Genomic DNA, 26,994 nt, shown 5'->3' with positions numbered 1-26,994 from the left:
GTGTTTTTTGTATAAGAAATTTTCTGTGAAATATCCTTCCATTGTTTAAGCTTTTGTTTGGTCATCTTTATTTAGATTTGCATGAAGTTGAAAATAAGGCATTTTCAAAGTAATTACTTCATGCCCATTTTGTGGCTAAGGGGAAAATAGGCAAAACTTAACTTGTAAAAGGCTATATTACAAAATAATACAATTTCCTGTAAGAGTTACCAGTTTAATTTGGGATCATTTTCTTTCTAGTCTGTCCTGCAGTCTAGAAGAAATGGTAACAAGTAAATAAGATTGAATTAAATAAGCAGAGGATTGTAGTGCTGCATTTGTTTTGATGACTTAGCATCTTTTTGGATTGGACTGAGTGGTAAGGCTAGGCTACATGTATTTGCAAGTTGTATGGCAAGTTTGCAGCAAGATCATGTGCATATCATCATCCCATTGTAAAGCAACTTCTAAAGAGTATGGGAACACAGTACAGTTAGTTATTTTTACACAGTTCTTTTGTTTTTGTGTGTGTGCTGTCGCTTTGTCGACAACAGCTTTTTGTTTTCCTCAATGAGGAGTGTTGCTCATTTGTGAGCCTTCATTAACTCAAAGTGAAATGGTTAAAATATTTATCCTGTTAGAATAGGCTGCATCTTTTTAACAACTCATAAAGTAATTAAAAAAAAAAAAGGAAAAAAAAAAGGCTTTTGAGATGACTTACACTAATTTACATTGTTTACCATGCTGTAGTGCTTAAAGAACACTACTTAAAAGCAAAATAAACTTGGTTTACATTTATTTTTCTTTCTTTGGCTTTATTCTTTTATTGGATGGAAATGCTGTAATCACATTTAAGATCTGTATATTGAAGGCATAGGAAAAGTTCCTTGAGGTCCAGCTAATGTGCTTTTGCTTGCATCACAAGGACTTTGGCTGTGCTTGAAGTTAATGTGAACTAAGTTGGGTTCTATTTGGAAGTAAAAGTAGCTGTTCTGTCTGACCTTCATGAGTAAATATCCATACTTACGTTACCATAAAATGCCAAGAGTAAGGTATTTTTGCTTTCTTTCTATATGGACTCCCTTGCAAATTATTTCAGAGGTATTGCACTGTATCTTGAATAAACAACTCTTACTAGTACATGTTAATAATATGTGTACAAAAGAGCTACCATTATTTTTCTATGTAAAGTTTTGTAGTTGAATGGTTTTCACAGGTTTATGAAGTGCAGATACAAGAAGAGTATGAACAGTAAGTGTGTTCAGTCTTAGCTTCCCTGTTTTTGTAACGTTCTCTATTTTCTCATAGTTGATGTTAAGCACTCTCAAAGTTTTTCCATTGATTTGGTCTCTAACCTAAAGATTGTTATTATGATGCAGAGTAATTCACAGCCATTCACGCAGAGCTGCAAAACAAGGTTAGGCAGTTGTGGTGTTCTATGTAACTTCCTTTTGAAGTAGAAATGCATGAGTTACCAGTGTTCATGAATTTAGCTATGACCGGATGTTTCTAGTCTTGAGTACTGGCTCCTTCCTGCTGGTGAACATCTCTCCATCTGTTTTACTTAACTGACCCTAAAAAAGCAAAGCTGCTCCTGTGTGGAGATCATTTCACAGTATAAATATGAGCTTGCAGTTGCTAATCTTTGGAGAGAAAGTTCCTCAAACCCTTTCTAAGACTTAAAAATGCAGTCTAACAAAATGGTTAATTATTTTGATAGTTAAAAGCTCTACTTTTAAAGCTCATGATTTGAGTTTTCCCATGTCTTCCATCCGGTTGATGTATAGCTTTCTCTTCCACTCAGTGAAGGTGGTGTCATCTTGAATAGTATAAAAATTTTAAAGTACTGTTGAAGGGCACATCTGCACCAAACACAAAATGTCTTGTGATGAGGCTGAATTGCAGCAGTGTAGAGCTACAGACTTACCAAAAGCTGCGCAGAGGAAAATTTTACGGAAATAAACACTACTGATAGCACAATGTCACATGCCATGAGTCACAACTAAACAGCAAATTGGTTCTGACATCCAGTGGCATAAACAGTGCATTGACAGTAGTTTTGAAGGAAATGCTTTACTTGTACGATTTCTTCCCATATTAAAGACAGCCTGATGTTCTTGGTCTGCTTGTGTACTGGAGAGTTAAATCTGACCTAAACTCTCAAACTGCAAATCTGAAATGTATTTTTCAAGTTGACTCAGAGAAGAGTTGTTTCATTATTTTAATACTTCTTGGATTGCCTAATAGCAAAAGTTAAATCTTAGGTTTTGGCTTCTTTTTAGATATGGAGCTTAACTATAGTCTTCACTTGTTATCTTAAGAATTGGTGCCTTTCTCTGATCTCTGCAGATGCTCTAAAAAGGTGGCTTTCTCAGAGCTCTGGATACCAGTAAAGATTGGAGTTGTGTGTGCATATTTCTAGTGCAGTTATCCTGAATGTTAAAAATAGTTGAAATGTACATTTGAGAAAGTTCTAGTTCCTACGCACACTCTGTAAATTACAATACATGGACAAAAAGCATGAACTATCACAAAAACATCTGTGTAACTTGTACTTACATGTAAACCAATGTTTTGTGCGTATTTATATACAGATTTTTCAAAATTCCCAATTCTATGTACTCCAGGTACATCCACAAATACTACAGGGTGTTTTCCGTGTTTACATAAATGGATTGCCTGTTAGCTGATGAAGACACCCCCAAGTAATTGTTTCAGACTACCATGATGTGTTTTTGCTACTGTAACTTAAGCAGATTATTTTCCAAGGCCTTTTAGATTAGTTTGTTTGGTTTATTTTTTAACTAGAATAATTTGATGTGTGTTAATCTGATTGGATAAGTGAACTATTTTCCAATAAAGCTAATATTTATGCAAAAAAAAATAAAAAGGCTTTAGAAAGGCTCATCTCTCAAGAAAGCTTTAGGAGTTACTGTTTAGCACTAGAGAGACAGTAAAGTTTCAGGTATGGACATCTTAATGGAAATGAAAAGGTTAGGAAAAGATGCTGTAAATAATGCAAAAAAACATAGAGCAACTGAGTAGAGAGAAACTTGTATTGGCACTGAAGTGTGACTAGGGGTCAGTCTGTCCTGCAGTCCATTTGGGATCTTTGCATATATGCCTGTTACTCACCTGAGACTTCTGGGGTGCTGTTTAGACTTTTTATTCCTATTTAGTATGTTTGTCTTCATATGGAGAGGAAAACAGAGCAAAACCAGAAATTAAATGCTGCAGGGTAACTGAAAAAACGTTTTGGTGCCAAACATGAGTAAAGGAACGTAATTCCTACCTGCCCTTTATGAATGTACTTCTGCATTTGATTTTTTTGACTGAATTTAGACTTGTGAGATTTAGGAGATTCTTACTTCATTATCTGAGGTGGATTATGGTGAGCAGTGTTTCTTTGGAAAAAGACTTAGCTATTCCAGTTGAGGCGTTCGTTATTCATTAATGTTCTACATACAATGCACCTTAAAAGCACATAAAATCACTGATGTTGTACATACCTGCTGGCCTTTGTACAGGGCTTTTGCTCTAAGCATATACCAGAAAATAGAGCACTACAGAAGCATGGTTGATGAATATTTTTCAAGTTAGGAGTATGGATGAGAATGATGGAAGTTAAAGATGAAAATAAGACACATCTTCACTTTTTTTTTTTTCAACCCCTTGTAAGTAAAAAGCAAAACAGGTTTTCCTAGGCAGTCCGTTAGGTACAGTCTCTTCCAAGTCCTCCAAGAGTTTGTATTTTGAAAATCTTTTAAAACTTAAGTCTTCAGATTTTTTCCCCAAGTCCTGCAGTATGTAGGCTTTCATGGATTCGGTCACTGCAGCAAAGACCAGTCAGGAGCAATTGGCTGATTTAGACTGGAAGAGGGAGGGAGGAGCCAAAATTGTTGGTTTTTTTCTGATGTAACTAACAATGTTAAGCATGTATCTGCACTATGAAGTGCTGACTGCAGCTCGCTTATTATCAATACTGATTATTTAAACACATGTAACAGGCAACCAGGCAGTAATGACCCGTTTTGTGGCATCTCTTCAGCATTGAATCTGGCTTGAGCATTTTTGCATCAACCTTTGTAACGGTTTGTTATGAGCTCAAATATTTGCAATTAGCTTGTGAACTCTACTCAGAGCTTTACTAAACTCTGAGCAGTTTACTTTCAAGCTTATCTTGAAACTGCTATCTTAAGTGGTCTCTAAGGGAACACTGTAAACAGGTGCTTTAACAGCAGATGTCCAAAAGAGGTCCAGATGTAAACATACACCAAAAAAACCCACCACCACAACAAAAAAAAACAACCCACAACAAAAAAAAACAACCCACAACAAGCCACCACCGAGAACCAAAACGGAAGGGAGGGCTTGTGCTGTCTCCTTCACTGGTAAGATGATTCAGCTGCTGGTGACACCATTGCTCATGCACAGATAATGGTTGTCTTGATTTCAAATGAAAAGGATGAGCCAACCAGTTACCAGACATCTACTTCATAGACTAAAATAATAAACATTAAGATTGAACCACACTGTGAGGGATACTGCCCCAAAATGGGGTTGAGGATGTGGGCAATAATCCTCAGGCTATCTTACCTTCAAAAAGCAGGTTTAGACTAGCTGCCTTGAATGTCACAGTCAAATCTCCACCAGACCTTTATGGGTATGGGAGTCCTGGATAAAGTAACTTCAACTGAATTCCTAACCAAGTCTGCAACCTAAGAAACAAATCTCTTAAGATGCACTCTGACACTATAAAGTGGAACTTTACCTGGGTGTGCAGTGTGATTCCTAACCACACCCAACAGCTGGCAATAATGCTTCTAACAAGACTTATTTTCCTATTAAAATGCTGAGCAGCCAATTAGCTCATTTTGGAACAAAATGTCTAACATGGCTTGGTGGTGTAGAGCATTATCTGTTCTTGCATGATGTTTTTTTGAGTGTATCCTCCACTATTTGGGCAAAGTTGTTCTGATTTTGTCTTCACAGGGTGCTGTGATACCACAGTGCAGTTGGACATGAAGCTTGTTAAATTGTTTAAAATGGTAATAGACTAGGGAAAGTGCTAAAGAAGTGTAAATTCAACACTTCACCCACATTTCATTGGTAACTTTATAGTTTTGAGGAAGTGACTTTGTTTAGAGAAATGAAGGGTTTCCTCGGTAATGGATTCTAACCCTTTCCAGTATCAGGCCCGACTGGAGGTCATCATAGAACTGAACTGGCTACAGTTCACCTTTTTGACATTATCCTTTGTACAGCAGAAATTACTTGTTTTCCAGCTGTCACAGCTCCTATCTCCTCTTAGCATCTGCTGAAATCATTAGAGTTCACCTTTCACTGTAAATCCTAGCAGCAAAGGAATAAAACATGCAATCCATTCAGCTGTTTCTGCTACAGGAATGGGAACCTACAGCAGAGCAAGAGGAAGTTCAAAAAGAAGGTGAATTCAGTCATCCTACAGCAGGCAGCTCTGGCTCTGAGTCATCAACTGTTACAGTAGTCAATGTGACTAACAGCTTTAGTTAAGTCTTTCAACATTCAACAATTCTGAGGTCAAATGACCAACTATGCATGTTCATGTAGAAAACAAAGGTTAAAATATAAAGTATGAGGCAAGCTAGGAGAGGCTGAGAAATACTGAAGGAAGAATAGAGGCAGTAACCAGTCTTCCCACCTCTGCTCATAATTCACCTCAGGGTGGTTGGTTTAATTTTGGTTTTGGAGAATGATTGTCTTCATGGTTACTGTAAAGAAAAACAGAACCTACAATATTAGCTCAGTGTTGACACAGTAGGCCATTCACTTTTGAAAATGTTTTAAGTTCTTAAGATCTTAAGGCAGTTCTAAGTTTGTATTTGGAAATCTAGTTTTGCTCTGGTCTAAGTTGCTCCTCTAGAAGAACTGTGCTGGCTGTTTACTAGAGCAAATCTTTCCAGATTAGGAGCATCACAATTAAAGGAAGGGAAAAGAGCCTCTTGGGGATCAAAAAAACTTATAAGGATGGCATATGAGGAGAAAATAAAGGTCAAGAGAGAGAAAAAGCAATGCATAGAAGAGCAGGAGGCTGATGATCACTGTAAGCAGGCCAGTTATAGCTCCTGTCTTCTGCTTGGAAGCTCACATTTAGTTTTAAAAAAGGCATTTCATCTCTATTTAAAAAAAATAATCTTATGTTCAGTAAGAATCTGGCTGGCAATATTCCAGTCTGCACAAAAGTAGGAGTGACTCAAGGTCACCCATCCTTTTACTGTATTTACTGAACTTGGCATGTGATACCATACATTAAAAGGCCCCTTCCTCATGCTGACTGGTGTTTATGTGGTGCTGCAATCAGATCGAAGAGATGATTTGTGAAGAAAAAAAAACACCATCTTTTGAGACATTTTGGCAGTTAATTTTAGGTCTATTCTAAAATTTACTGCAAGATCTATCTGAGGAAAAGGAGAAAGAAAATAATGCAAATACAAATTAAATCAGATCGTGTAGATTGTGGAACTATGTATTTGATCAAAAAAACGTGGTCTTTTTTCAGGCACAGAAAACTCACAGCATGCAGCCACTGAGTCACTCCACGCCAGTGGGAATACCTGTGCAACATGATGTGAGAGGTTAAGGAAGTAGTAGGTTTATATGATTTCAGTGTGGTGAAGTTAAGGTGCTTTCTAACAATTTGTACAGCTCTGACTTCCAACTTCAGCAGCTTTACTTTTAATAGCAAGGAGTAAAGGGATCCCAGTAAAGAAATACTGATGATTCAGAAAACAGCATGTGGCATATTGTAGACAAGTTACAGAAGTACAACGCTTTGGAAGGGATCTTTAAAGGTCATTTAAGTCCACCATCCCTGCAGCGAGGAGGGACATCAACTAAAGCAGGTTGCTCAGAGCCCCAAATAACCTGAGCTGGAATGTTTGCAGGGATAGGGCATCTCCCACCACTGGGCAACCTGTGCCAGTACTTACATCCTCACTATAAAAAAATTTATTATCTAGTCTAAATCTCTATTCTAGATTAAAACCCATCCCCTCTGCCCAGTCACAACAGGCCCTGACAAAAAGATTGTCTCCATTTTATAAGCCTCATTTAAGGTCTCTCTAAAGCCTTTTCTTTTTTCAGGCTGAACAATCCAAACTCCCTCTGCCTTCATGGCAGGCATATTCCAGCCCTCTGTTCATTTTTCTCATGAAAAAAACGGGGGAGAAGACAAAGATAACTGAAGCAATCTCAGATGTGTAGAACACATCCTAACATTAAGTAAAAAATATCATTAATCTTGGACCCACCTTTGACACACCTCAATCTTTGAAGGAGTGCTATAGAAGTGAAAGGTGGTTGGTACCTTAATTCAGGCATGTGTAAAATGTGATAGTTTAAATATTCTTGATTAGTCTTTTTTTCTGCCATTATACAAATTTTCAAGGCTATTTGGAAGAGATCACACAACAAAAAAAACCCAGACCAACAAACAGCATTAAAGTGTCAAGTACAGCTGTGTACGTTTAATGCCATTTTAACCATCTCACCAGTATAGAGGTTTAATAATTAAATTACGTAGTTTAATAGCTAATTAGCAAAGGTTAGATTTCTATCAGTAGAAAATGGTAGCGTTTAGAAAGGTCTATGCTAGGAAGTAGAATGTCTTTAAGTTACATCTAACATAAAATAACAGTAAAAGGTTACAGTTAACTAAAACCAGTTTAGTCCACTTGCAGTCTCTTGTATTGGCATCCTGTGTTATTCTTAGAAATCATGTTTGGTAAGTACTTTTATTAACATATGATGTGAAGTGAGAGACAACATGGAATGTGGGGCTCATGTAAAGTCTTGAAGTTAATATTCTCTATTAGTTTAATATAATTTAATGGCTATTTCAACAGGGAACGTTTAAGAATAGCTATTCCCGTTGATACTTTGAAAGCATTTCCAAAACAAGCAGTAACAAGAAGTCTAGGTGAAAGATTATTCCAGTTATGTTCCTGACTTCCACAGTAGTTATAGCTGAGAGTAGATCTGTGGTTTACAGGAACTTGTCTCTTTTTTAAAAACAGCAGTGGAGTTCTTTGTCTTAAACAAATGGATGCCTCGGTGGTTGTTAGAGCATTCCATGCACTTGAATGGGAAGTAACCACACTACGGTTATCAGACTTTATACATATACACATGGAACTAAGAAAATAGAACTGTTTCCACAATGGCATCAGACCTGTATTTTATGTCTCTTACACTTAAGTCCCCCCTAATTTGGAAACTTTGGTTTATTTTACTTTCTACTAAACTATATCGCACCTGCATTGCGGCTATTAAGAGATTTGTTCCCGTAATCCCATATACAAATCAGTAAACTGCAAGCCCTCGGAATACAGTAACTCACCACTGGGTGGTACTACAAAAATAAAAATCACTGTACGGTACTAGAGCAGTACCTACCCTCAGGAAGAAAAAGCCGCCAAGACCCATATTCCATCCGGGAGAACGGTCAAGCGAAAGGTTAGCAGATGGCACAAACAAGGCGGGGGACAGGACGGGACGAGGGGGACTCTCGTATCGAAAAATGCGATTTGACCGAAAACTTGTCTTCCAAGGGTCTGGAACCTTGTTAAAAAAGTACCTCGGAGTAAAGTGGTAGTTGTAATAATTATATTTCATATGACGTTTCATTTGTTCTGCGTGATATTGCCTTACCATAAAAACGTGGTATTTCCAGTTCTTCACAGGTTCTGTGCTAGCCATTAGCCATGTATTACGCAGAATGATTTAATTTGCATAGAACGCTACCGCAGCACTTATAAAGTTCATTTTCGGAAGGGTCGACGAGTGTCCGCTCCGCTGTCAGCTCCCGCTGTCCGCTCCCGCTGTCCTCAACCAGGGCTGGGCGGGAAGCAGACGGCCAACGACTCTTCCGTCCCCTCAGCGGAAATCCTGAAGAACCACCCAAATACGAAAGATCTGAAAACCCGCCTGAACTCGGAAGCTGCCGTGCTCTGCAACGCGCCCCTAAGGCGCCCGTCGGTGCTGCGCGCCCTTGCGTTCGGCGCTCTCTTCAGGCCGGAGGTCCTAAAGGTCCTCTGCACTCTAGGATGACTATTCCACCTCGGACGACGTATATCGTACCAATGGAAAAAAAAGCAGGAGTAAGTGGGCAGTGCTCAACACCCGCCGGCAGCCGGCCGAGCCTGCATCCGGGGTTATCCTCCGGCAGCCCTGGAAGAGGCGAGCACGGACAGAAGACAGGACGCGGCATGAGTCCTGCTCGAGCCTCCCGACAGAGGTGGGGAGTGGAAGAGCAGGCCTTCGCTGACAGCCGCTCGCTTTAAGCAGGGGAGGCCGCTCCTCCGTCCTGTGTCACAGCAGCGCCTGTGCGTTATTGGCGGAGATTCCCACCTCGTGGGAGGCGGGAAGAGGGCAGGGAAACGCGCTTCCCGCCCTACCTCCGGCGCGCGCCCAGCCGCAACTATCGCGGCCGCCATTTTACCCTCGCGGCCCCGGCTGCAGGTCCGCCCCCTTCCTTCTCCCCGCTCAACAGCCCTCCGCTCTGCCCGTGGTAGGGAAGGCGGGGCAAAAGGAAAGGGAGGAGGGGCTCGGTCACCTCCGCCTCGCTGCCTAGTCGGAAACTGCCGAGCTGAGCCCGAGCGCCCTGTCCCCCTTCGCTCTCGTCCCCTCCTCCTCCTTCCCCCTCAGCAAAATGGCGGCGCGTGGAGTCACTGGGAGCCAGTGAGTGACTCGGCTTCTCCTCCCCGCCGCTGCCGCTACCGCCGCCGCCACAGGCTCATTTGCATTGATTAACCGCCCCATCCCCCCCTCCCCCAGATCCCAGACCGGCCCCTGTCTCTCCTCCCCTCCCCCTTATCTTCCTATTCCTTCCCGCCCCCTCCTTCCCCTCCCCCCCCTCTCCCCCTCCACGACTGACCCCCGCCCCGGCCCCCATCAATCATCAATCAGCAGCACCGAGTGGATCAATCAATGGTCGGGAGGAGGCGGCGGCGGCGGCTGCTGCTGTTAATGAACAATGTGTGAGAGCTGCGCCGAGCTGCTGGAGGTGTTAAATGAGAGTAAGTGCGGCCGCCCTCCCCCGCTACCCTCCCCCCAACGCTCCTCGCCCCGAGCTGGGACCCCATGTACCCTCCTCTACACGGGCTGGGTTATAACCCTGCTTCATCTCCTTTTTTGTCGTTTCTTACGTTCCTCCTCCCTTCCCCCCCCCCCCCCCCCCCCCCCAGTCCTTTGCCTTTCCCTTTCCCTGTTTGTTGCCTGGCTTGGGCCTCCTGGGCGCGGGGGTACCTCTCTGCAGGGTGTCCATAAGGGGGAGATTCTACTCTGCTCTGCGGCTTGCTTTCTCCTTTGCTCTCTTCTCCGTACTGGGGCTGGGCTATTTGCGGCCTGAGGAGGTGCGCCGATGGGCTTCTCCGGGCCTTTCGCTGAGCGTCGTGTCGTGTGTGTGTCCCTTTCCCTTTTTCCCGCCTGTCCCCCGGGTGTCTGTGTGTGGGGCTGGGGCCGGGCGGGGACGTGACCCTGCCGTTGGCGTGAAGAGCCCGCTCCTCGTTCTGCATCCCTGCGAAGCCGCAGCGGGGCCTAGCTCGCTCCTCGCTCGGCTGCGGAGGTGCCTGGGAGCTGCTCCGGTTGCTGCTAAGCAGCTGGAGGCCGGGCCTGGGCTGGGTCCCTTTTAAGCAGCAGATGAGGCGGCTCTGACTGATCCTGCCTCCCCCCTCCTCCTCGCCAGTCCGCGGTGTGATGTGGTTTTCGGGTACCTATTTTTCCGAAGCGACTGCTTGGCTGTGAGGGAACTGGTGCCTAAAGGAGCCTCTCTCGGCTTTGCGAGGGCCGGGCTGGCGGCAGCGGCGGGGGCGGGGGTGGTTAAGGGGAGAAAGGTACTCCTGGGTGTTTTCGCTTCGGGGGTGGTCTCTTGATTCCTTCCGAAGTTTCCTCTTTACAGGTGTTACCTAAGCAGCCGGGAGGGTCGGGGGTTTAATACAGCAGGTATCCTCTCGGTATTGCTGAAATTTATCTTCGTTTTGGGAAGGAAATTCCCTTTGCCCCTATGCAGTAGGCCTCGTGTATCCCCTGAAATCTGCTCTATGTTCTCTGTGGTAGTCAAGGTACCTTCCCAGTTTCTCAGAGGCTTGTCTCCTTGCGCTGCTTCATGAACAAAGACTTAAAAACATGATTTGTAGAGATGCTGAATAATTTTAATGAACTTAGCAACTGAAGTGTGTGATTAGCGGGAAGTTTAGCTATCTCAAATCTTAAACGTTTTTCCGGGTTGCGTACTGTGGTCAGCTTAGAGGCAAATTATGTTCCAATGAAGTGAAGTACAGAATACTTCCTAGAAGAGACTCTGGGTAAAGTTTTCTTTTTCGTTTTTAAACTCTTGTGAGGCCCCATTTCATGTGGCGTTTGTTTATTCCTCAGATACATAAGTAGATACTATGAATGTTCTCTCTTTTTTGCTGGCGATTCTGGGAAGTATCACATTGGGTGATGGACAGTGTTCTATGGGAAAAGGAAAAATGTATGTGTTGAACTAACTTTCTGGAAATCCCAGAGGCTGCAATAAAGGTTAACATCAGAGAGCCGCTGGGTCGTTAAAATTGTATGCCAAGTTTGAGCTCGTAATTCCAATATCTCGTTTTGAACAATTGTTGTGATGTTTACTTCATTAAGCATGCATATCTTATCTTTCTCAGCCGAGAGGTGGGGAATAGGTTTGTAGTACAGACTGAAATGCTTATTTAAACAGTACATTCAAAATAAAACAGCTATCAATGGCATACTGATGACAGCTGTTTGTTTGAAGACATAACTTCACTTGTTTTTAATGGATTGGTAAATAATCATTGTTTAAACTTGGCCAAGATTGGTGTGATGAAATAGGAAAAAAAAGCTGTCTTAAATTTGATATTTCAAGATGTCTGTGTAATTCCATTATGAATTTGTTTTTAGAACCATTTTAAAGTAATTGGGATTTAGGCAGCTAGGTATTCCCTTATGGATAAAACAGAATCTTAAATCACTTTTTATTTTTGATGCATAACTATGGTGTGGATAATTTAATGGCTCTAAGATAAAATCCTGATACTATGAGAAAGAAATTTGGCTTTTAAAGTAAAATTTAATAGGGGAAGAATGTGTTATTATTGCTATATAGTTAGCTTCCAGAAATGCTGGTCAGATAGTATTTGGTTTGACCTTCCCTTCAGAGAAACAAGCACACTTTGAATAAAAATGAGTGTATTTTGTGTTTGGATATTCAGACATATATGATGTGCATTGTGTGTGCCACTTCTCACTGTGTGAGAGTGAGTTGTAAGGGAGGTATACTTTCTTTTGTAATTTAAAATTGCTTGCATTTCTTAAGTAACAGTTAAAGGTAATACACAAAAATAATGTGAAGCCTTGGTTTTTAAAACGCTGCAGCTGAAATGAAAAGTGGTAGTAAAGAATGAGGTCATGCCCAAAATGTGTGAGCCAGAGACTGCCAGCAGTTTCCTTTTCTGCCTGCTGAGCATTTGGGATCGCCTCTTCACTGAAACTACTGAAACAGTGTTTTGAACGAGGTCCAGGAAACATAATCTAGTTTGTTTTAGAAATTTCTTGCTGAACTAAGCATTTCTGCGTGAAACAGATACTTCCCTTTGTCTTAATTTACCTTAGTGTTTACAAAATAATTATTTAGCATCAGTTGTATGACAGGTCACTTAGTGAATTGACTAACAATTCTTAATGTAGTGTTTTAAAAAGAATACATGAGAAGCTCTGGTGGTTTTTAGAAGTTGTCAACTTATGGATGACAGAGGGATGGATTTGAAAATTCTGGAAACAGGATTTTTTTTTTTTTTTTACAAGCTTATAAGTCCCATTTGATGTGCAGTGCTAGAGCTTTTGTTGAGCAGTGACCTTCTTGTGGGCCATGGGTTTGTTTTGCTAAAGCTCCTTACAAGGGTACAGATTCTTAGGACTCGTTTTGAAACAGGTAGTTAATGGGATTGCTTCTGCGCTGCTCCTAAGTGCTGTCTGAGATTTAGTGTATCTGGAAAGCTATAGTTTGAGAAATTTGCTATTTGGCCAAAGGTTTGTCTGTATGTGTATATATGTTTCAACATAAAGCTTCATTGCTATGCTTAAGCATAAGAAGCAGGAAATGTTTTCTGGACGGAAGCAGCAATGTTAGTGTTTTTATTTTTTTTTCCTCTTGCAACATCTTTAGTGTTTGATCTGAGTATGAAACCCAGTAAATTCCCTGATCTTTAAGTTATTTCATGAGAAGTAGTAGATTCAAATTTTGATTTGATCCAGTGACATGGGTAAAACACAAATTCCTGTATGAGGTGCCCAGGCTTTAGACCAATTTTTGCATTGCAAGACAATCTATTGTTCCCTTGGAGTAAACAGTTTAATTTCAAATTGAGTGCTATAGGTATGTCAGCATCACTTATGTTTTACCAGTCAGGGGCTTAATAGGAGTAAAGTCTATGAAGAGTCTGGTCTAATTTCTGAATTAATCTTCCACAATATAAACATTGTTAGTAACCCTAAATAGCAAGTGAAAAAAGAGGAAGATACAGTTTACTTTTTAGGATGAAGGCATGCATTTACAAAAGACTTTAGAATAAGTGAGTCACTAATGCCATAAGAATCTAAGTGTACACACTTTTTAACAGGAAAAATGCATGGAGGACATGTATGCTTTTATGTTAATCTACAGCATTCTGTATCCCAAAGTGAACCCTGATACTGACACACTCTACATTCCTTGGTTTCTTTGGATGCCAGCTCTTGTCAACCTAGGAGGGATTATATTGAGTTACGTTTGTTCTTTAGTAATATTTACATTACTGTGCTATTGAGAGGCCCAGGTCAGGATAGATCTGTTTTGCTAGGTGCTGCAGATATCAGATAGTCTTAACCCTAAAGTAAGACAGAAAATAAATCAGCATAGCATTAAATGTGGATTTTGTCTTGCAACTTTTACACCACAGTTTTGCAGGTTGCTGTGTCACACCTGAAGCTATGGTAATAGTTTGCGCTACTTATAGAACAACATTGTTGCTGGACACTTCCACAGGCTTCACTTGACAGTAGAGTATGTGGCGCTCCATTATAACTGTTTGTTGCATCTAACATCATTGTGTGCCTGGGAGTGCTGCTTCATAGCTTGAGGTGGAAATGCAGTTTTCAGTCTGGTCCTGAACCAGTACTAGTCCTGGCTGTGGCGTGTCTCAAAGAGCCGGACTGGGCTTGGTTGCCTAAGAACTTTCCTTTGGGACTGCAGCTGGTGTTGATGTGTGTTGACTTAAAACTGCATAGATGATTTTGGTTTAGGTTTGTCTTGTTCTTGTTTGGTTCGCTTTTAATGAAATGAAGGGGAAAGAAAAAATTACAGCATAGAAAAATAGGGGTTGTTACACAAAAGCAGCTGCAGTTTTAGGTAACTTTTGTAGAGCTAGATCATTTCCAGTTCTGGGTTACTGGGGGCTAAGTTTGTTTTCTTGCCAGTATTCTGCTTCACTTTCTTCAATGATTGCCTCTTTAATCCTTTTGTAATCGTAGCAGCTCTGAAATCTTATAAAATCAGTTCATATTGACGAAAAGAGGCTTCTAAGTATTACTCTATTACACAAGCTTGTAGGCCATTTTTTGTTTTCTCTTAAACCACTTGTAAAACAAAAACATGAAACAAAACAAAGAAAAAAACAAAACCAGAAAAGCCACCAACCCAAACCAACTACAATGCCCCCCAAATAACCAAACAAAAAAACACACACAAAAACCACCAACAAAACAAAAAAAACCCCCACAAGACAATCCCAAAACAAAACCCACGTAGTTTACTCAAGCACAGAAGATGGATGTGGACTACTGTTGTTATTTTCTGTTATCACTATCAGCTGGCCTGCAGAACTGTATGATCATGTCTAGAAGATACTTGAGATGCTAGTGTTTTACTGCTTGTATAGCTTCAGGATAGCACTGAATTTGGATGCTGAAGAAGCTTGATTCAAGTTCTTGTCACATAATTTTGGCATTTAAGAGGTACAAAGATGAACTGGAGGTTGATTGAGGCTATATTTACCTTGAGGTAGGCAAGAAGTCTTCTGAAACATTTGTAGTGTTCCATTTACTCTGTGAGATCTGGAGATGATGAGTGTTTTATTGTGGATACTGAGTGTATGCTATAAGATTATTACAGATACTGCATAATTAACATCACTTGGTCTACAAGAGCTGCTGTCACTTGTTCAGTGCTTGAGCCCTAGAGTTGTGTGCCGGTCTAGTATTTCATTTGACTCTTTGATTCCTCTTGTGCAAAACTGTCAAACTTTTGTCTCTGTTGCATGGCTCTTCTCTTCCTTCCCCCCAACCCCAATTCACATTTTCTTTCTACTGACATGACATTTTTGTGTTCAGAACCCCTTCAGAGAAGCAGGTTTTGGAGTAACTGTCCAACTTCATTACTCTAACCTGAGTCATTGCTGTCTATTGCTGAAGAAAAGAAGCTCAATATTTATAAAACTTACCATTTACTTTTGTCTTTGACCCTTTTTAAGAGGATGAGAAGCCACACTTAAAGGAGAATGAAAATAAGTTTTTCTTAATAGCAGTATTGCCAAATTGTAAATTTTTCTGGACAGTGATGCAGCGTTACTCCAAATGAATCAGAGTAACCAGAGGCAAAAATAGTGGGTAAAGGAACTTGTATCCTTTCTAATTGTGAGCTCTCTGAAATAAAAAAGGAAGATGACACTGAGATTAAATTCTTTTAACTGGTTTGTAATTACAAAGCAGATGAAGGAAAACCTACTACTTTAATAGCTAAAAGGCTTCTAATTTTAGAAAGATACTTCATCTTTTGTTCTGTACAGTGATTTTGGTTCATGCCATTTGATGTGATCAAAAATTTTGTCCTGAAACTTTTCCTGCTAAGGATGCTGAGGACTGGTTCTTTCTCATTGCTCAAGCCACTTGATCACTGATGCTGAAGTTTAGTTCTAATTCTGCTGGGTTTTGTTGAGTGACAGACAATTGACATGAATTTACTGAGGTATCTTTCTCTTTGTGTGTAAGGACATTCTCTGTTGGATAAATATTTGTTAAAATAGACTTAAATGTTAGGATAGCCTTAAAGCTTAAGAAAGCCATGGAAGTGAACATCCTTACATTTCTTGCTACATTAAATATTAAGGAGATTAATTATTTTAGTCATAGTAGAGATTCTCAAATTTCATGCTTACAGACGCTCTTAGCTTTCCTAGTAAAGGGCTGGCACAAACTACATTTACATACCTGCTTAATTATTTGAATAACTTCAAGAAAATTCTCCACTGCATCTTTTGCATCTTTTATAAACATTTTGTTTAAAGATATTTGACTGGTGTAGAACTTCAAGTCATCCTGTTTCCTCTCTAGGAAAAACTCCTGTTAGATATATATATACACACACACTTGGGTTGTGGTGGTGGTTGTTTGCTTTTTTTGTTTGTTTGTTAGTTAATGCTTTTAGGTACTATTTGGCTTTTCTTCTGTAAGGGTAGTTTGCAAGTCATGGAAGTACCAAGAAATTCCTGAGACATGTTCAAGATGATATGTTTTAGGCTGTTGCAGATGCGTCAGTGTCAATTCTAGGGAAAAAACAAGCTGTCATTACTGGCCTTAGATGCTGAGGTGTCATGGAGTGTAATGGGTCATTGTTGGTAGGAGAATGCTTGAGCAGGAAATTTCAAGCTGTGGTTGAAGGGGCAGTACCTTGGAGAGAAGACATTGGCCCTCTTTCACTCTGCCTGCCTGGCTTTTGGATGACCAGCAGTTTTGCCTTCCATGGAGAGAGTTGCATGGCTGTGAAACTCCCTCTTCATTTCTAGTTGTAGAATTCTGTTTTTTGTTGTTGTTGGTTGGTTGGTTTGTTTGTTTCTTGTTTTGGGTTTGCTTTTAGTTGTTGTTTTGTTTGTGTGTTGTTTTTTCCCCCCTCTGCTGTGTTAAATGGTAAATATATTTCTTCCTTGTTTATACTGACTTTTCATTTTTGTCTTTTAATTCCTTGCTACTGTGGTTTCTCCACATCACTGCGGTTTGCTTCCATCTTCTATGCTCAAGTAACATTGAGTCAGAAAAGCATACCTTGCTTCTCAGAATCATGTTCTGTGGACAAATGATGAGATGTCTACAATTTGGCATTTCTGAGAATGTAAGGGGAAAGCAGTGTTTACTTCTTGATTCCTTTAATTTCTTGTATTTTCTTCAAGTACTCAGTTTCATTTAAATACTTGATAGCATTCATACTTTATTCTCTACCTCCTCTTCATTGCAACTATTCTGTTAGTTTTTAAAGTTTTGGGTGTTTTTTTCCCTGTGCTCTTCTTTGATGCATCTGTTTCCATTACACTTGTTATATGTCTAGTTCTGTGTCTTCATCCTTTAACAGGTTTCCATGATAGTGGTTTGGTTTTGGTTTTGTTTTTCCTTTTTTTTCCTTTCTCCTTTCTGGTGTTCTCTTGACTCTTTAGCCCTGATTCAGAAAAGATGGGTTTCTTAGTGAGGGAGAGAATGGCTTTTATGTTGTACTTTTATATATTTTTTTTTTTTTTTTAAATGCAGTTCATCTGTTAGTTTCACCAGCTCAGGTAGCTAGTAAGTAAGGATTTTTGCACAGTAAGCTCTGCATTTATAGTTCCCAGGATACTGGGACAAGGTGAAAAAAATCTTAACCATCTTCATGAGCAAGTAGTTGTGGTGATTACTCAATGCTGCTTATACTAAGACCATGTTGCAATTAAACATAGTTGTGGCCATTTAATTTCTGTTGTTTAATCATATGTTTGGGTAATTTCTGGTTTTCATTTTGTGTGGCAAATAGGCAGTTTCTAGAATCTAGTCTGTGAAGAGGTGAGATCCTGTTCTTTTAACTTCCTGTGTTTGGGAATTGATTTGCAATCTGACATACTACTGTGAGCATTGCTGGTTTTCTTAACACCATGGGAAAATACCAGCTTATTTGTAGTTTTACAAAGTTATACTCTTGGAATTTCCCAGATACAGCTTGTATGGTGAAAGGTGAACTTCTTGAGGAAATACGGTGCAAATGCATTATAACTATATGCATAGAACGCCTCTGGAAGATGTAGTGCTGGAACAAGTTGTTGAAGTTGAAACTTGTCAGAAAAATCCGCACAGAAAAAGCACTTTTGGGTGTTGACATTTAACTAATTTGTAGAAGGGGTCTGTAAGCAAGGCTTTAAAAATACATGACAGTTGAAGCATGATTTCTAGATCAGCATACATGCAAATCTTTGGTTCCCTGCTAGGAAGTGAGTGGCAGTATTTTTTGCCTCTTCAAACTAGATTGATGAAGCCTCCAATTCATTGCACTATTTTGTTAACTGACTTCCACTTGAGAGTTTTAAAATCTGTGGTTGCATACAGAAGCAGGGAAGGGTTTAGGGTGAAAACCGAAGTAGCAAAAGGCTTACCCTATAACACATTGTGAAGTATTTCTCTATGCTTACAAGAGCAGAATTCCTGCTTTTGAAGCTGCAAGTGAATTTTCCTTGAGTAGGTATTCTGTTAGCCTATTATATGTTCTCAGGAAGAAATCAGGTACAAGTATTGTACAAATTGCATGGTGTCATGCTTTATGTTGTGTTGTACAACACTAGTCTTTCTCAACTCATGCTTCTCAACTTGTTTTTGGGGAATTCAATTTTTAATGGCAGGTTAATTTTTGTGAAGTGGTCAGTTGTCTGCTTATTAATGTGTGATACATAACTCTTAAATTCTTCAGAATTTAAGTTACAGTGCAACCCAAAAGTTGATAAACTTTGAGTTATGTTTTCACCACTAGTGATTTTTTTTAATAGGTGTGTGAACTGAGTAGTTAGTATTTTTCCAAGTCGTCTTCTCCCAGTACTCTGTGCTTTTTACAAATCTGGTAATCAGCTTTCATTTTAAACTCTCATGACATCAACAAACCTGACAGTGCTTTCACTTCTACACTCTTTCTGCTTGTAGAAGCTTGAACTGTGCTGGAAATACACAATGGCATGTTTGTAAAGGAGAACAGTGCCAGAAAAGGGCCAGAATATTGAAGTCTACTGGGAATTTGGGAAATGGTCTGTGAAAGGCTTGCATAGTGCAGCTTATGACACCCCTTTTCAGTCACCTGATGTTTGGAACAAGAGCTGTATGGTGAAATTACGGTCTGAGCTAACAGTCAGCAGCTGATAAAGTTTGAACTTTTCTGTCTTGGAACCAGTGTAGAATAGCACAGGGGAGTTTGAGCTCAAAAGCTTGGTAAAAGTAAGGTAATGCCCTAGACTCTGCGCAGACATTGCCTTCACCCATCTCTTTCCATCTGCTAGCTTTCAGGGGGGAAAAAAAAAAAAAGCTTTAGTCAGTAAATTACTGAATACACCTTATGTTTCCATGAATTATTAAATACTGATTATCTAGCAAAAGTGAATGCAAAATTTGAATGTGTGTTTGAAAGTTGGGGGAGAATGCAACCCTGCTCCTTGACTAACCTTTTTCGATGTTCCCCTTTTTGAATGAGGATTACTTGTGTCTCTCTTGGTGGGGGGAAAGCTAATGCCTTGGAGTTCAGATGCTCAGCAAGCTCTTCCTGGACTTTAAACAAACTGCCGGAAGTCTCATTTACAGTAATGAACCATTGCTTGTTTATCAGTCTTATCTCCTTGTTCCAGCCAGCTCAAATATACCTTGTAAGAAATTAATCGTATTTGCCCCTCAAGGAGTTTGTTCCTAAAACCTGGAGCACCATCTTTAGGTGCTCTGTTAAAAATCTACTGGTAATTTGGTGCTTCTTACTGGCTGTGGGGGCTCAGTCGTGGGCCTTTTCTTTCTGGTTGTGAGGGGAAAGCAGTTATTTTTTTCTGTAACTTATTCATAGTGTGCCAAATAGTACAGCTGAATTAATTTGCAAGGTTCTGTCCTGAAAATAGAATGTTTCCTGGAGTAACTATTTTCATTTTTGTATTCCTTGCTACCTTTAAGTAAGACTAATACAAACCTCTTTAGTGTTTGGAACCTTGTTTATGCAATTAAATCTTTTACTTGCAAAATAGTTTGATAAACTTTGAGTTTTATGTTTCCACCTTAAAATAGTAGTTTTTAAAAGTTCAGAGCTGGATTATTTAAAGAAAAATAATTCAAAACCAGGGCCGTATTTTCAAAGTTATAACCAGCCCTTTATCAGAGCAGTAGTTTTGGTATTGACAGTGTCAGCCCTAGCTTCGAGATTTACCTTGGGGTAGTTAGTGATGTGCTAGGAAATTCTGGGTTTATGCAGTGCTTGTCCAATTCTGAATTGAATTAAGAAAATTGTAGTGGCTGCTGTCAAAATACTAAGATGAACAGCCTGACTCTGTGTTTAGTATACATTTTGGTGGTGTGAGGCAGACCTGATTGTATGGAAATGCTACTTAAAATGAGCTGATTTTTTTTTTTGTAAGAGGAACTTTAGCATCTTAATATACAGGTGAAAATGCAGTCTTCTCAGAATCACAATGTCTTGTATTGATTCAAAGACAATTTACAATACTGATGTTAAATAGAGCTCTTATATAGACTTCTATATTTTATTTGTAACTCCAACGAGTAGCAGAAATGCTTTGAAATTGCTTTATGGTGTTTTTTTTTTCTCCTTAGTAGGAGAACTTGTCTTTCTCTGTAGTAGGAGGGCTGTGATGTCTTTGCTGAAAATCCCAAGGTAACAGAAACATTGGAAGGTACAGTACAGAGATACCATAGATCTTTTCCTAGGCATCTTCTGTTTGACACATCTAACATAGAACCAGAGCTGAGACCCCCTGCTGGACTCAGGCTTACCCATGCTGTACTGTTAGACTGCAGCTCTCCTTGTTCAGGCTTCCATGGAAATGCAGCCTGGCCACACCAGTCTTTAGCAGGCTTTGTGCATTCCTGCTGTGTTGTGCTGGGGGGTTGAAAAGGACAGTGCTGAGACTCCTGATAGGTCGTCTTGGGTCAGCAAAACCAGAGCAATGTGCAGTTTGGCCCATTTTATTTCATCCACAACCAGATAATCCACAAACTGATCTTAAACCGTTTCCTACTAGTATGTGATCAAAAAATGCATACTTGATTACAGTTTACTGATGCAAGCTCATTATGCTGCTTGATAGTAGTCATTAACACTTCTCTGTATCCATGCCACTCCACTCTGGATGTAATACTGCTTGTTCTGCCACTGGCATAACTCAATCTGAACTGTTTATTTCATGTTCCCAGGTAGTCCAGATCAGATTTATCCTGCTAGATAGTGCTGCATTAATTCAGTCTTTGTGAACTTTGCCTGTCTCAGGGGAAGCAGTATGAGTTTACATAGCATAACTCAGAATTTGCTTTAGCTGCAAGTTGCAGTGCTGCATCTGGACTTGAACTGGTTAATGAAGTGGCACAGTTGTGTTTTGTGTTTGGGATGGTATATCTAAGAGCTTATTTAGATTATAATTAATCTAGGAGGCTCTGGTTAGGGCCAACTCCAGTGTTCTGGGAAAATTATCAGCTGATAATTAAGAGTTGATTGCATTTCAAACAATTTTGTATGGAACTGTTGTTGGAAGGGATTGCTGTAGCATGTAGTCTTTGGAAAGGTGAAAGTTGTGAGATGCTCTTAATAAGGACAGTTGTTGGCTTAAGAGAATGTCTACATCCATTGTAAAGGGGGCATTTTAACCCAAAGCAATGAGGGCCTAGCATGCTAAAAAGTTTAGGATGACATCACTTTTTAAAGGTGACAGTTCTTACATTTCCTACAGTTGAAATTTTCAGATTCAGCTTCTGTTGTTTTGCTCTGGAGTGTGTTAGTAAAAGGAAAATAGATGGTTGCTGGAGAAGATGAGTAAGATAGAATGGAAAAGGAAATGTTGAAATTCAAAGAGAGACAACTTGGTGGTGTTTGTAGGGAAACCAGGAGATATGTAAGAGTAGCAGTTACCTGATATCAACTGATTTGTCCTGTTTTGTCAAAGTCGTATCTTAAAAGGCTGCAGGGCTTGGGCTGTTTCTAGTTGTGTAATTACACTATACATTGGAATGCTGAATTAAAACTCATCAGTACCTTCTGATCCTGTGGCATCTATGAAGATTTATTGCAGGTGCTGCATAACCAACAGATGACTGATTTGGGGGATAGTTTGAGAGTCAGTTGTAACTGCTTTTTGCTTACTCTCAAGTAGTTTTTGTATTTCCATTCATAAGAACACAGTGTTGTGTAGACTTGCAAACTTTTGCCAGATCTGTCAAAATTGCTTTGATGTTCAAAAGTTTGTGTCTGACAGAGGCCAGTAACATGGTCAGGTTTTTCCCTAAGGAAATGAGATTTGAAGGGTTGCTAATTCCTGTCTTCAAGCTATTATGCTGTCTCTGCAATATTTACTTTGTAATCTCTGTATGCTTTGTAATCAAAAGCTTGCTGGAAAGCAAATTGGAATATTTATAAATACAAGAAGTATAGAGTTCAGTCTGGACTTAAAATTAATTCAGATGTGTTATGGAATGGTGGCAAGTATAGTTACCTGTGATGCTGTGCTGCATCAGTATGGTGAGGATGAGCATTGACAGCTCCGTATCTGAAAGATAGTGTGAAGACAGTGAGGAGCACCTTTAAACATCATTATAGAATTTTATTACTACAGTATTTTATATTACAGATCTTATTTTTTGTATGCTAACCTGTCATATGTACCATATTTCTAATACTGAAGAATTTACTAGTCTTTTTTTATTTGTTAGTGCATTCTGCAGTTGTTTTTCGTCACTCTTTGGCTATGTGTATCTAGTTCCTTTTCTGGGAGGCTTTTGATCTACAGAGACTGAGGAGAGGAAAGAAGACTCGCTGCTTCACTGAAAGTTGTAGGGAACCTTTGACAGTTAAATTACCTCCACTGAAACTTTTGAGTTGATGCTCTCCATTTAGATACTTGTTTAAGATGGCTTTGTAAGGTCTGGAAGACCTCTGGTGAATCAATGTAAGGCAACCACAAATTCTTTATAGTAAGAAAGGAATAATTCTAATAGATGAAAATAAAAAGGATGTGGGAGATGCTAAACTCTAATCACCAGGAAGTAAGATGATAGCCACATAAATGAAAAGAAAATCCCTACAAATAAGAGAAAATGCATTTAAAAAAATACCGTGCTGGTTTTCTGTATGAACAATAGTACTATAGAAGAGCATGTATGTCTATTTTTTTCCAGATTAGTAGTATTGTCCCTAATGCTGTTGCATTTAGTGCATGGATCTTGTTTCTTCTAGTCTGTATCAGGGAAGTATTTCTGTGAATAATGTCCATTTTGAAAATGATCTAGTCTTTCCCATGAGAAGCTGACACCAGATGAAGCTTGGGGAGGAGGGGGAGGGAACAGAATCTCTGTGCAACTATACTTCATTACAGTTTTGAATATGTAGAAATCAGTTATATATATTAAAGCTTTATATTGTTTACTTTCTACTACATTATGCTTCTGAATGTAGAGAAAGTACACTTAAAATGTTTTTACTTGCCATTTGATTTTTGTACTTAGTGTGATAAGTGACCTTTGGATATAAGATATTCCTCACATCTAGTGTGATAGTTGTCCTTGAGGTCTAATTACAGTTTGTTCCTTCAGCTCTGAATTCTTACTTATGATCTGAGCTTTATTTGCTCACAGTTGAAATTATATTGCCCCTTTTTTTGCAGCTGATTTATATTTTTCCCATCTTCTGTAATTTTCTTGGTTTAATAGCTTTATTAATGCTTTATTAGCTTGAGAGGTTGTGTTGTTTCTAGTACTCAAATACATTTCTAGAAAAGTGCCCTTTTGTGGAAGTTTGGGTAAATGGCCCAAGTTTTCGTTTAAAGCTGGGCAAGTACTCATAAGACTGGAGAAACAGGAAGGAGATGCTATTTATCAGCTACTTGAATAAGTTGTTACATTTTAAATATGTATGGGGTGGTTTTTTGTTGCTGTTTGGTTTTTTTGTTTTGTTTTGTTTTTTTAATAACACCTGAAAACTGAAGATGTTACCAAAAAAAGTCAAGCAGTTCATAATTATTACTTCAGGTCAGTTAAGCAGTTCTGCTCTTACAGTGTTACTTTGACAAATAAGAAAAATCTCTAAACAATTTTTCAGTAAAATGAAACAAAGCAAGAATGCAAAAAGACCTAATTTACTACCTTGCATTTGTAGAATATATTCAGCCGGAATTTACCTACATACCAGTCTGTCTTTCTGTTGTTCAGTTCTGGCTTGTATATATCTAAGACTTTCACAGTCCTGTGTTTTCCATACTCTAATAGTAAACATATCTTCAGGTTTTCTTATAGATGAGCAACATTAGGATGAGGTTACTTCAGAAGGAATAGGTCAAATTTATGACTGTAGTCACTACCAAGGTGTTTAATTCCTTCAGCTTCACACTCCTCACACTTTCCTTCCTGGCAATCCCAGCTTACATAGCTGCCCCTCTGAGTATTCAATGGCTTACAAAGCTAACAAAATTGTGGCTAGTTTTCAGTTAGATTGGTGAGTTGAATTTGCTCAGTTCCCAGTCTGGTTCTGGGTTCCTGCAGGAGCCCTGATGGTTGTTGAAATGCAGGGTAATGGATACTGTTAGTTGTGTGGACTTGAAGTGGGTTATGTTGATTTTGAAATTGGATCTAGCACAGGGCAGCGGTGTTTGTGTGTGTGTAAACGAAGAGGGAAGGTGAGAAGAAAAAATTGCTAGGGCAAATTTAAGGAAGAAGAAAGTTGAGCCCAGAGAACTCAGGAGTAAATGAGGGAAGGCATTTTTAATATTGCTAGCTTGTGAGTGTCTGGAGAAAAACAGCCACTGGAGCTGTATCTAGGATTGGAGTGCCACTGCTAAGGCATACACTAATAGATCATGGAATGACTGGCTGTAAAGCTCTAGAGCACACATTATCAATTCTTATTGATGAGCACACACAAGCTGCCAGTGTGATGTGCTTCAGAAGCTCTCAGAGCACATGAGTATGCCTTAGCATATTCTGTGAGAATTGTTGCCTCAGGTATGAAACTAGGGAAAGGCTTATCCACCAAATCAATTTCCAAGAAGGAGGCTCATCACAGAAAGTTTCCAGAAAAAGTTTGATATGGTTGTTACTGCTGGTTTTGAAACACTGGACGTGTGGGAGACTGGGGAGGCAGCAGGTGAAGGAAGATGGAAGGCAAGGTCTTTGAATATGGGAGTGAATAAAAGGGCATGCTTTATTTACCAGTGAATGGATCTTGTTTAAGTACTGACCCATTCAAGGTAGACAAAAACTAGCTTGGAAGGACAGAGATGTCATTACTTGGAAGTGAAATCATATGGAGCAAGGGAGTCCTTATAGAATGGACTAAAAGCAACAAAATCTGCATGAACGATACTGAGTGTAGTTGTTCCTACTGCTGTTTTTACTGGTACTGTTTTCAATTAAAATAATACTAGAAAGGCTTCATAAGCAATTGTTATTGTGCCTCAAGCTGCAGGTGTCCCTAAAGAGAGATACTGTAAATCAAGGGTATCCACAAAATTGGTATTCAGAATGAGAGAGGAATTTGAAAGCCCAAGATATGTACTGGAGTTATGAGAACATAAGTAGGCTGAGTTGAAAAATACAATTTCTGCTAAGGAGCATAAGGGAGAGCTTTAACTAAAGTTCAGGAGGAGCAGCACTGCCAGGTGTGTTGCTGCCCCTTTTGGTAGGCATACAGTCTAGTGTGTCAGCTGACTAGGAATCTTCAGCTTTGGTGTGTTTGCTTCTTTTTTGACCTTCCTGAGTGTTTTCAGGAACAAGAACAATATTATTTTTAGGTACAAAAGGGAAATCAGGTGTGTAGTCACTATGTTTATTAGCAGTGATTAGTAAATAAGACCACTTGAAATTGGTCTGCTTTTGACTTGTAGAGTGCATAAACAGGGAAATAACATTTTTTTCCCATCTAGTGCATATATCTCTTGGGTTTGTATGTGTTTATTTCTTTTTTCTTTTTCTTTCTTTTTTTTTTAACCTGGGGTATAAGCTTCCATAACTTTTACATTCTGTAGTGTGTGGCAGTTGTATCCTTTAAGGGACCAGTTTCCTTAACTTTCAGGTTTTGTGTTTCTTAATCTCAGAGAGATAAATCTGAGTATTTCAAACTATTGCAGTGAAAAGGCTACTTTGTAAGTTAGGAGTTACTGTCTTGCTTGTATGTGTTTAAGCAGGGTGATGTGGAGAGGAAGGTAGTTTTTCAAAATGTATGAATGTGTATGTAAGATCCTACAAGTTAGAATTAGGCTTGCTGCTAATAAGATGTCATCTTTGAAGGAATTCAGCTTCATGAAATAATGCTGGTTGTGTGTTTGGGCTGTGTTGGTTTTGTTTTGTCTATTTTTATATTTTGGTGGTGGTTGTTTTTTTCCCAGGTACTATCTATAATTAAGGATCTGTGTATTGTGGCATGCTTGACCTGAAATGTTTGACAGAGTTGTTGGTTTCTTCAGTGGTGTGCTTTGGTCTTAAAAGTCATGTCACGGTAATTTGTGGCATTTAAAATTAAAAAGTAGTATCAAGTGATGCCCATCATCTAGTCTGCTTGTCAGTTTGGCACTTTGTCCAGTGTGACATAGGGATCTTCAAAGCTTTCTAGGAGTTGAAGAGAAATGTGTGGGGTGTTTTGTTGTTTTTTTTGTGTGTGGGTTTTTTGTTGTGTTTTGGTTTTTTTTAATTTAATGGTATCATATCCTATTGAGACACCTTTTTTTAATATACTTCTATATTTGTTTATGTGCATGCATATGAAAATATGTATGTGTACATAAAATGCCCTTATTTCAAAGAACTCAACTATTTATTTTATGTGATACTTCTGAAGTGCATTGATAGATCACACAAGACTTCACAAGGCCAAGGCTGTAAAAGAGGCTGAGGTAGGGATTCTGAAGAGCTTGCTTCTGTTAAAGAAACTTTCTCACAAATCCTGCTTGTGAAGTAGATTTGTGAGCATGTAAT

At 39.4% G+C, this 26,994-nt stretch overlaps 1 protein-coding gene across 6 annotated transcripts in view; it reads left to right on the top strand.

Moving 5' to 3' along the window:
- The first annotated feature begins 9,888 nt into the window (after nucleotides 1-9,888).
- The window catches only part of USP34 (ubiquitin specific peptidase 34), a 133,252-nt gene continuing 116,146 nt past the window's right edge, over nucleotides 9,889-26,994 (top strand). For all 6 annotated transcript variants that reach the window (XM_054180076.1, XM_054180072.1, XM_054180071.1 and 3 more), the window contains exon 1: nucleotides 9,889-10,034. In XM_054180076.1, the coding sequence (XP_054036051.1) occupies nucleotides 9,992-10,034 (43 nt within the window). In that variant the 5' untranslated portion in view covers nucleotides 9,889-9,991. The remainder of the gene's footprint in view (nucleotides 10,035-26,994) is intronic.

The sequence above is a fragment of the Dryobates pubescens genome, chromosome 3, assembly GCF_014839835.1.
Source record: "Dryobates pubescens isolate bDryPub1 chromosome 3, bDryPub1.pri, whole genome shotgun sequence".
Classification (NCBI taxonomy): Eukaryota; Metazoa; Chordata; class Aves; order Piciformes; family Picidae; genus Dryobates; species Dryobates pubescens.
This window is presented reverse-complemented; position numbering and strand designations above follow the sequence as displayed.